Source organism: Taeniopygia guttata, chromosome 4 (assembly GCF_048771995.1).
Source record: "Taeniopygia guttata chromosome 4, bTaeGut7.mat, whole genome shotgun sequence".
NCBI lineage: Eukaryota > Metazoa > Chordata > Aves > Passeriformes > Estrildidae > Taeniopygia > Taeniopygia guttata.
Window position 1 is genome coordinate 40405305 of NC_133028.1, and position 11723 is coordinate 40417027.

Below are 11723 nucleotides of genomic sequence, written 5' to 3' on the forward strand. Positions count from 1 at the left end.
TCTGTAATACTGCACAGACAAGCCTCTCTCTCTCAGTTCAAAATGTATCTAAATATTTACTACCATGTATGCTGTGTATTCCGAATGTCTTCTGACAAATAGCAAAACTCCACAGAACCATTCAAATGAGCGCCGACTACTCACATAATGCAATGTGCAACTGATTTCTCCAAGGTCATGTGTTTTGAGGAAGTGTTCTGGGCGGGCAAGGGAATGGTTTCCTGACAAAATTAAGCACTTACCTCAAAAGTCAAAACAAAAACAACAGAGGGTACATATTTTAGGTATTTCCCAACAGACTTCACATACCAGATGGAAAAATGTGTACGTCTTTTAACGTGCATGCCAATAAAATTAAGTGTCTCTTCTTTGTTTTGCCCCCAGGAAGAGAGCCCACCATCATCCAATTTTCAACTACTATACAACAAACCAATGTAAATACAGACAAGATTCAGTATAACAATACAAAAAATCCTGAAACCCCAGGCCTCGGCATTGCCCCCACCCAGTTTAGTGAATGCAAAGGTGCCCCTTTTAACATGTCCCTTAAGTTTAAAAAAAATCTCATTTTAGGAAATTCGTCCAAAATAAATAATGTCATAACATTACCGCCAGTTTAGGTTTTTTTATACTTCTAGACAGTGTTTGAAAATGGAGCACCATATATTCTATGGGAGAAGTTGAGGTATTTCAGAGGTTCCTACACACAACCCTAAGCATTTCTTTCCAATCTCTTGTATCATAGGTCTTCGCACCTTCAGCTGCACCACCACAAATATTTGAAGTCACAATCTAAACCAGACTGAGTCACTTAAATTTTAGAAGCCAAAAACCCTACTACACAATCTCCCAAAAGTAAGGTCCTTTTCTTCTTTCAGCTAACAAGATTGTATCACTTATCCCATGTTTTCTGTAGCCTCACAAGCAGTTGGACGGGCAGGAATGAGGCAGCAGAGAACATCAGCATGGAAAACTAAATGAGTGAGCAGCTTTGGTGGGTGCCTGGCACCCAGCCAGCATCAACCCACTACAACTAGCTCTGCTGCTAAAGAAATACCATGTACCACAAAAGATTCAGCCTTTGTTTCAGAAAGTCAAAACCTCAGGCCAATATTGGTGGTACAGCCTTGTTTTCCCATGGACTACTTACAAACCACATTTGTGTAACATTCTTTCTCACCCCTCTAAGTTTTGAGTTATTTTTTGTGTAACAGGACAAAAAGTTTGAATTACTAATTTCAGATGGAAAAGGCTATATCAATTTTTTTTTTTACAACTACAGTAAAGGCAAAATAAAGATGGGAGACCAGTATCACTAACAATAAAGAACTGCAAATATAAATTAAAAAACAAAACAACAAACTACTAAGCAAACAATCCACGGGTAACAGGAAGAACCTTCCCTTTTAGAAACCCCAAACGACTACATAATAAATATTTTTATTAAGCAAAGTTTATTTTAACCTTAAGACATACAAAAGCAAGCAAGCAGAAACAAACAGCCCGGTAAAGACAGTCAACAACAGGCATGCTCCACAAATGTGTCTTCCATGAAACTTAATACCCATTCCCAGGTAATTTACACTGAAACCAGATGCTGTTTCATTGTGCTGTTCATGTTTCTCAGAATACACACAAATAAGAGAAAAATATGAAAATCATGCTGTCCACAAAAATATTAATATCAGAATATTCCTTTAATTTTTAATCAGTGCTAAAAAGCAAACTCATGCCCTTTTTTCTCCCCTCTAAAATCATTTAAATATTTTATTTTTTTCTTATTCCTTCAGTGTTTTACTCAGGTAATGATATACATGCTGACCTTTATTGTTGACGAGAATTCCTTAGAACTGCTCTAAATCAAATATTTAATCACTCTTACTCAGGTCAGACAAGACAGACACACACAAAGAAACACATCTACAGCTCTGTGGGCGTAACAGAGATACCCAGAGAGAACAAATAGCTAATTTTAACTGCAAACAAAGCTGTAAGAAAAGCACTGCAGTAGGGCTTCTCTCTCTCCCTTTTTAAGAAAAGTGGTCAACTTCACCAACTTCAGAAAAAGGGAAGCAGAGCACCACTTCCATTTTGAGACTTATTTAAATACACCCCTTCACGCAAAATATACCCAGCAAATTAAATCTGCAACACTGGCTGCTGCAAACAAGGCGCGCAGGCTCAGCTGCCCTTCACAAAGCATCTTTGTAGAGCTATCTTTCTGCCAGCGCTCCTTTTGAATTCCCAAACAATACCTCGCAAAAATTAGATCTCCTACTGTGGGAAAGTTCCCAAAACACAAGCCAAAATATATTTTCTCATGAGGATACAAAAAACCCTCAATGAGGAAGTCAAAGTTCTTACAATGACTGTTCAGTGTACATATAGTCATACTTGAAACATGCTAACAGATTAAGTAGCAACATTCTGATTTAGAGAAAAAAAATATTAAAATCAGAATAGTAGTTAAACAAAATGAATAGCTACCACTAGTCGTTTCTACTCAGTAATTTGCATAAGCATAGACTTTTAAAAGCTTTTACACATGCAGGCTTTTTAAAACAATGGATATCAAGAAACAATAACTTACCAAAAAGACCTTAGCTAAGGGATATTGTAATAAGTGTAAAATAAATGAATCATCTTTAGAGGTTATACTTAAATTATCTACTTTTTCCCCTCAGGTACCAAGGGTTCTCCATGAATAAACAGATAACCCACAGGAGACTCCAACCTCCTACTAAAGCAAAACATGATCTTGGGAAAATGCTTGCATGTCCTTTACTTTTGCTGACCTACACTTTTACACCCAAGACATGAAAGAGCTATCAGTCCTTTTGGTCTCAGAAGCCCAGCAGATGATTTTGCTTGTTACTAGTTTTGGCAGAAGAGCAAACTTATCCACGGCAAGCAATCTTGCTTTACAATAATCCTCCTCCACCAAAGCCTCCCCTGCAGCACCACTGGCTACACCCCACACACCAGGGATGGGTGAGGATGGGTGGGAGGGTCCCAAACCTTTGGGGTACAGACATGTGCTCTGATGTCTGAACAGCACCTCAGTGGACAAAACAAGCTTGGACTGAGTAGAAGATCCCTGGGCTTTGGGCCCTGCACTGCTCACTTCAGTACATTTCCTAGGCAAGAATGCCACAGAAAGGCTCCCAGTTTTTAAGTGCAGGAAAGAGACTGCGTCCACAAAGGCTGAAAAAAACATGCTCACAGGAAAATACTCAGCCCAAACCCAGGGCAAACACTTCTCCAGCCACTGCAGGGCAGAAATCAAAAGCAAACTCTACCAAACAGATAATTAATCAAGTAGGAAATTACACAGAGCTTATCGGCGCTACAGTTAAACCCTCACTTTCCCAGTTTCAAACCTGCTCGCATACACACAGCTGCAATCTTCTGATGCAATGAGAAAGCACACAAGTGTTTAGGATAAGGCTTCAACTGAGCTATTTCTATGCTATAGCTGAAGGCTTCCTCATCATACCGAGGTCTTTGTGAGTGTTGGCAAAACTCATATCATTAAAAGATACAGGAATCTATGAATGCACAAAGTTTTGTTTTGTGACAGGGGAGAACTACTGCAAAAGAATTTAAAAAGTCAACACTCTTGCCATTCTCAAAGCTCTTGGCCATGAAGATATGAGTGGCTATAGGAAAATACATGCACACCCCCATTAGAAAGACTAGGAAATAAGCATACTCTTTCAAAATAAACTTAGCAGCCCATTGCAGTGCATGCCCATAGTTTTGAAAATGATGTGAAAATTGACACTGCAAGTTCAGAATCAAACATTCCAGTCTGTTTCACCAGGCTGAGATTAAAGAGTTCACAAGAAAATCCGAGCTATGCAAGGATTTTCAGCTTTACTTATCAGCCATAAAAGATATTTCACACAAGTAAGTTTGTCGGGCATGAAATACTGCTGCACAGTAATACTAGCTTGACAAAAAAATGTATGCTTACTTCCAAAATACATTCTCTGGTATTATTTCTCTACTAAACAAACACATTGTTTGCTTTGTCAGGTAAAAGTCTCACTTTTCCCCAACAGATCCTTTGGTTGTTATGCTGCCAGTTCAGTGCTGAAACACAGCAGGACAAATCCCTATGGTTAAAGGTATTTACATACATGAGTCTATAGTAACTTGTTTCATCTGTATTCATCTCCCCGACTTACAGTCAAAGAGCCACCACAAGACATCACTTAACCTACAGTTTTTCAGACACATTCAGGGTATGTTAACTATTTTGAAAAAGTTTCCAAAACCCTACGGCATCTAGAGTTTTGTTGTTTTTTTTCAGTTCAGACCAACTACCCTTACAGCTGACTTTATGATGGCAATTCTACTTGAAGCCCATTGCTGAGCAAGAAAAGAGCCCAGATCAAGAGCCAGCAACAACCTTTCTTCATCAAGCTGCATTACTAATGACTGTCCCAATGTTAACACAAAACATAAGAGGCTCATGACCCCACCTCAGAATTAGTCACTGCAGTCAGCAGAAAGCCTGATCACCACCATGGGAAGCACAGTTAGGGATCTAATTTTGTTGGTCAAATGGACTCCCCAGAAAGAAACAGCAGTCCAGCCTTGCAAAGTAAGGCTGCCCCTGAATAACCACATAACAAAGCCCTGAGATGCATTATGGAAAGACCACTATATCAATGCAATACAGGCAAATACCAGGCATCAGCTGCCACAGTCCTTCACTTCTCAGGGTTACCAAGAACCAGCAGGAGAGTTTAGCAACAGAATCAGTTCTCAGCATTATACTGCTGTTAGCAGTCTGATTACAGAGGTTATCCTCCTCTGTAAATGCTCACCTCAAAAAGATGGCAACACAGTAGAATGCTGACAGTGAAGAAAATATGAAAGCACAACTCAAGCTTCAACATATTTTCATTTTTCAAAGGAAAGAAATCCCAAATAAGCTCTTTTGAAAAAGATCATTTTAGTCTTCTAATGTATTTGATATACAGACACACGATCAGCCCAAATTTAAAGACTAAATATTATTTTGCTAGACTCACATATAAAACGCTTAGTATCTCTGATCCTATTAAAAAATAAATACAAGGCTGTGTAGTTTAAGAGATCACTGTAGCAAGAAGGAAATGTTCATTTCTGGCTTATCTGAAGATTGCACACAATCATGTTATCACTGGTTACAAGTATAAAAATAACACAACTGGGAAACAAGCCGAAAGTTTATTTGGAAAAAGCATAGGTACATCCTATAATTAAACCATTTTTCCTCTCAAGTGTTCAAGAAAGGAGTATCTGCTTTACAACAGCATCCTGTTTAGATGTCTTCTGACATTAAATGACGCATTAGTATCAAACTAAGGGCTAGTGTACAGTTCTCCCCTCCACCCTGAAGATCTGGTGCGATGCTGTCACATCTCTGCTCTCCATTACTGCTGTGTTGAACTGCCTTGGTGTACCCCACCGGCAGTTTCCAGAAGCAAACCTTGGGCATCTAACATATATAAGGCACACACTCAAAAAATTTCTTCCTGGAGGCGTCACCACATGGCATGAAAACAGTGAACAGTATGCAGAGTTTCTGAAGCAACCAGCTATTCATATACCATGCAATGCAAATGAGTTGTTAGGATAAAGAAAGATTAGGGCTCAGTTCTCTTGTTTGAAAACAAAAGCAGCCCTATTTTTTCAAGCCAAGCTACACCAGTATAAAACTGCATGCTTTCTAAAATGGCCTGTGATGCCAAAAAGAATTTTTGTAAAGAATTAAAGCTATAACAGTCCATATGAGAGGATGTTAGGAGAGAAAAAAACTAGATCACTATTACTCACAGCTTAAGGGCATAAAACCATTTGTAATTTATGAACATTTAAAAGCTAGATTCCCCAAAGTAGTAAAATTAACTTCCTAGTTCATGTCTTCAAAGAGAAAATGAATAGTTTAATACATCAATTAAAGAGAAGAGTTACACAACAGGCATGTTAAAGTACAGGCCACGTATAAATCCTTTTCTTTTATTTTTCTTTTTCTTTAGCCAACAGAATATTGAGCTGTGATTCACAAAAGTCAGGAACACTCTGTAAAGGAGGATATACCAAAGAGATGTAAAGTTATAAATTTACAAAAGCAGTTGCAGAATAAACTGTTTACTTCAAGGAAAAAAAAAAAAAATCAGTTCAATCCAAAATTACCAGGAGATTTTTGCATTAGAAATGTTCATGCCAAGTTAAGTTTGCTTTCCCCAACAATGTTTATCAGACCTACTTCTCTAAGTTGTACATACTGGCTATCATTCTGTCGCTCCTGTCCTCTGAGCCTGCAGTGAAGGCATGGTGCCAAATTTGCACCCTGACAGTCCAGGGTGAATAGAAATGTCAGAGATATTTACCTCATCATTATTTGGGAGAAGCTGCGCCCCGAAGAGTTTGCTAACATAAGTAAGAAGCAAATATGCTACTAACATACTTCTCTTGCTATTTCCTGCACTGACATGAATATGATAAATATATTTTCTCTTTCCAACCCTCTCTCAACTTTAAAAAACCCCCATGACTTCCTAAAAGCCAAAATTAAGTACCTATCTTTTAGAGATAGCATAGCAAGGACAGGAAAATACAAGTAAAGAGACAATAAGTTACTTTAAGGGAAGAAGGAAAAACAAGGTCTTTGTACATTTCTATATATTTTTTCCTTTTTATGTAATGATGAAAGATGATGTGCATAAACATATTTCTTTCAAATTGCAATACTGTTGTAAAATAAACTCAAACTTACTTAACAGAGAACCAACAGTAGAAAATTAACACACATAATTCAACACGAGCCATTTACAAAAACACCAGCCAAGTTTTCTGCTGCAAGCCCAATCTCTCCAGCAGCAACAGGAGGGCACCACCAGTTTCAAGTATTTCCAGTGCTAACAATGCATTAGATTTCCCACATACTTGGTCTTATTTGTGGATTATTTTGGGTCAGTGTCAGTTTCATGGATTTAAGGGTGGGTTTCTTTTCCTGTGGTGATTGCTACAGCAGGCTGCCAGCATGCTGACTGGGGAAGTTTTACAGCACTAACGCAGCCCTGGTGTTCCCAATTTAGCTCTCTGTTCTGTGCCCTTCACTGGGCTTTATCCCTGCATTCAGGCTGGATTCTTCACTGCGTCATTTCTTACTTTCTACCTTTCCGTGTTTCCTTATTATCCCTTCTAGACAGCAAGGCCAACTGGAAAGGACACGAGAAAGTTTAACAGTTCACACCACAGGGAAAGCATCATCCCCCAAGCCCGGCCTGGTCACCCCACAGCCTGACCTAGTGGTTTCTGAGCATCTGCCTGCATCTCTCCTCCTGAGCGCCCCACCGTGCTTCCATAACCATGTCCTGAGGCTGGACACTGCTGCTAGGCTCCCCCCAGCTGGAGTCTACGCCTCTACCAATTCAAGGGACCTCGCTGTGAGTTTGCAGAGAGTGTCTTCTCCAGGAGAGAGCACTCAGCCTCCTTCAGCTTTCACAACACACTGAAGGGCTGGGTCCAGCACTCAAGGCAAACAGACATTTCGAAAAGGTCAAACAAGGACAGAGAAACAAGTTTAGCACCACAAAAACATGTTCCAGAAGCAGTTTCCTTTTCTTTTTTTTTTTAATAAAAGGAGAAAAAAATAGAGTTGCCAAAAAGGCATGCCACATACGATGCCTATGCAGTCAGTGTGTTTCTCCATGAGAAGTTTAATTTTCTCACACAGATTCCATGAGTACGGGGATAAAAATAACATTACCACAATGACGTATCTATAGTAGGAGGAATGACTTATGGGTGCTGAGCAAAAGTCAAGGTTTCCTCTTTGCCCCAATTTGAAATCATCATCAGCCAGTCAGACGCCTGCCAAAACAATCAGTAACAGCATCTCTTCCCCAAAACCCGAATACAGGGACTGCTCAGAGAGCAGGACAAGCCTTTAGAAAATAGGACAGATGGCATTACAACTCCAAGCAAAGTAACTCCTTGTATCATTAGCTATTGAACCGCAGCTTGATGTGGGGATCAGTGTAAAGCTTATTAGTCTTTAGACAGTTGGCAGCAACAGCCACTGCAGCAACCGTTCGGGAGCAGAAGGAACTCATTCAGTTTAGTTGTTTTTCAGGTCATGTTAAGTCAAAATGTTTCCGTACGCACTCCAGTCCCCAGCTTAACCTTTTTCAGCCTCTCTAAGCGCAATTACGCTTACAAACAGCTTCGACTCACACACTCCTCTGATAAAGGGGGCTCCAGGAGCACGGCGCAGGTATCTAAAAAATTCCTGCCTGGTGCCATTGTGTAAGGATTTCACCCTACTTTGGAGAGCAAGGACTTGCCAAGAATACCACTGACCTCAGCCCCTACATTATGAAACAGCACTGCCAGCTCCAGCCAGCTCTGTAAAAGTAGGGATTGAATTCAAATCCTGAGCCACCCGTACTCCGGGGCAATAACAAAACACACACACACACTCACACACAGAGGGGAAAAAAAAAAAATAAAGAAAAAGAGAAGAAAGGAAAAAAAGAAAAACCACATCACCGAAAAATTATACTCTTAAGTTCATTTTCTTTTCACCGGAAGCAACCTTCAAAACAAACCCAGCTGGCGTTTCTCCCTCTCCTTGCCCCAAAATTAGGGAGTAGGAGGAAAGTTGTCGCGTTAATGCGCGCCTTCCCTTCCCGGGAGCTGCCGACCGGGAATTCAGCGCTGGGGAGTTCGGCAGGGGCTGCGAGCGGGGTCAGCCCTGGCCGCGCCGCCGCGGAGCGGGGCCGTGGGGCTCCGACCGCCCCGGCCGGGGCTGCGCGGGGCGGGCGGGGGCAGCGGGGCGGCCCCTCCGCCCGCGGGAGCCGCGGGGTCCGGGGCACGGGGCGCTTACCTGGGGGCTCCGCTCCGCCGGGTTCTTCATCACCGCCTGGCGGAAGCTGTTATCCACGTAGGACGCCATCGCGCCCCTGCCGCCTCCCGCCGCCGCCCGGGAGGCGCTGGGGGAGGGCGGCCGCGGCCTGGCGCTGCGCGGCCGGAGCGGGCGAGGAGCGGGAGCGGCGGCGCGCAGGCACCGCGGGCTCAGCAGCGCCGCCGCCCGGAGCTGCAGGCGGCGGCCGAGCCCCGCCGGGGGCAGCGGCGGCGACCAGGGCTCGGCGCTCCCTCCCGAGCCGGCTCTACGCCTCCCGCCGGCCCGCTCCGCCGCATCCCCTCGGGCACCGTCCTCGTCGCCTCCTCCCTCCTCTTCCTCCTCCTCCCATCCGGGCTGATGGGGGGCTCCGCGCCCGCCTCGGCGACGGGGAAGTTGCCGGCTCGGGGAGGCGGAGCGGCGGGGGGCGGGCCGAGGCGGGACGGAGGAGGAGGGGGGGCGGGTCGCCGGGGGTCGCCGCCGGCAGGGTCCCCTCCGGCTACGGTGCCTCAGCATCCTCCCCCTGGGAGCACATCCTTGCCAGGTTTAACCACAAAAAAGAAGTCTGAGCGGCCGCCGCCATGGTCCCGGGGGACGCGCATCATCGCAGCTTCGGCGGCGCTCCCTGTGCGTGGATATTGGTGATGGGCAACCTGGACGCCAAAAAAAAAATAATAATAAAGACTTGATCTGCAGAATCTAGTGACTTCGGGGAAGCCACCTGTTGTCACGCTTCTCAAAAGTAATCCGTATCAGCCGACTGTCCCCTCTATCATTGCTATGTGGGGTAAAAACGGGGAAGGGAAGGGTGTGAAATCGTTAATTTATCACTGTTCTGGGGGTTATCTAGCGGCGGATTCTTCTCACGTGAACTTAAGTTTTTAAAGAATAAAGGATCTCGCAACATGGCTGATTTTCTTTGTTTACCGCGACACCGAGCACGTCTCAGCAGCAGCCTGACAAACGCCAACCATGGAAGTATTATTAGCGTGCCATTAGCGGCGGGGTAATACTATTAATGTATTTGCTTTCACAAGTGATGTGTACCCTTCGCTGATACGGATCACGCAATGTAAATAATGTCAACACTAATAAATCTGTTTAATTCCCAGTCACTAGCAGTCACATTTCAATTCCAAGTAAGGCAGTGTCATCTTTATTTGATGCTTGTATTTGTGAAAATTTCCAGATATATCCATCTTTTCCTTACAAAACATACACTGCTAGTCCCAGGAGAAAAAATGTTACACTTTTAGACACAAGTGGTTCTCAAAAATGCTGTGTCTTCAGACAGGAATCTACTAAACCTACTCAATTTCTAGATATGGCTCATTAACAAAGATAACTCTTTGGGCTAATCCTACTCATATGTGTCAGCAAAATATTTTTGCAGTAATACCAATTATTCTGGGCAGATCATGGGAAAATACTAGGGAGTGCTCCACATTCTCTGTATCTTGCTTATTAGTGCTTACTAGAAATCCTTACGGGAGACTTTAAATTTTTTTTTCCTTTTCTTTTTTTTTTTTTTTTTTTTTTTTTTTTTTTAGTAACAGATTGAAAATGTCATGTCCTGTGCCCTAAGAAATAACAGTTTAAATATGCCTCGTGTTCATCATCCAGTGATGATAATAATTCCTTCAAATTAATCAAGCCTGCAGCTATAGAAAAGTGCCAGCTTTTCTGCAGCTCATTTTACCAATCCGGAGTGCTGGAATGCCCTTTTTTTGGGGGGCATATGTATAGCAGGAGTGCCACAGGAATGTGAGGAATGCTCTCTTGGGCTTCACTCCTCAATCACTTCAGGGCACCCATTCCCTGCTGCTGTAGCCTAGCTTGCCTGACATCTTTATATCTCTACATCAAAACAGAGCTACCCACTCTATTTTAATATGCAATTATCTTTCATTTCAGACCTATTAGCTGTAACAGCATCAAGTCGAGTGTTTTGCTCTGGTTAATTTTTTGCTGTGCTGTCTGGTAACACAATACCTGTGATTCATAGGGATATTCCACTTCAGAGAACGGGATTTCAGGGCTCTCATTGTATTCTGATCAGTGTCACAAATCTCGATGGTTATAGATCTGTGTCAAAGGCCTATAACACATCACATGACTTGTTAGAAATGGGAATGAATGAAAGAAGAGAATTGTACATAGAGAACTATGTACAAATATACTCAACAACTTCTCAATAATATTTAAGGATGTGTTGTGTTAGCACCTTATCTTGTGTCTGTAAGCAACATATTTGTATAATGCAAATACTTCTGATTATTCATATCCTCCATGGTGGATACTAGCATGTCCTTTATGCTGTTGTTTTTTTTTTTCTCTTGCTGAAATCTGTCTAGTTCTAGTCTGAATAGAAAAAAAATAAACAATAAATCAGTAAATAATCATCAAGATTCAGAGTAAGGACAGTTATTATTGAGAAAGCATGCAATTATCTCCAGAAACCCCCATTTTTCACTACAAGTATTCAACAAAACATAATTTATGGTGTCAAATGCTTTTGCAACTTACATTTTCTCTTAGTCTTACTGTCTTCCTGGTTTTCAGCTTCAACAAAAAATCACTATGATTTTAAATACACATATACACCAGGACATGCCATTCATTTTGCTTATTGGTTACTCTTCAAGCTATATTATCTAGCTTTACCCTTATTTACAATGGACTGGGTTTTGTTTTTGAAGGGGAGTGTTTTTCTGGTCATGGTAATACATTACACAGGTTTCCTACCCATCTTACACCAGGGAACCAAGAGTTAACTATACACATGCGGTTCATATAATGTTGTTATTTCAACAGTATGAAA

At 42.1% G+C, this 11723-nt stretch overlaps 1 protein-coding gene across 7 annotated transcripts in view; it reads right to left on the minus strand.

Moving 5' to 3' along the window:
• RAPGEF2 (Rap guanine nucleotide exchange factor 2) overlaps positions 1–9515 on the minus strand; it is a 183625-nt gene extending 174110 nt beyond the window's left edge. For 6 of the 7 annotated variants that reach the window (XR_012055660.1, XM_030271433.4, XM_012573430.5 and 3 more), the window contains exon 1: positions 8888–9513. Coding sequence is in view for 6 of the 7 variants with exons in the window: in XM_030271433.4 (XP_030127293.4) it covers positions 8888–9418 (531 nt within the window). In the remaining variant the exon portion in view is untranslated. Of the gene's footprint in view, positions 1–8887 lie in introns of all 7 variants that reach the window. The other variant, XM_030271434.4, reaches the window with a different exon arrangement.
• Positions 9516–11723: the final 2208 nt, after the last annotated feature.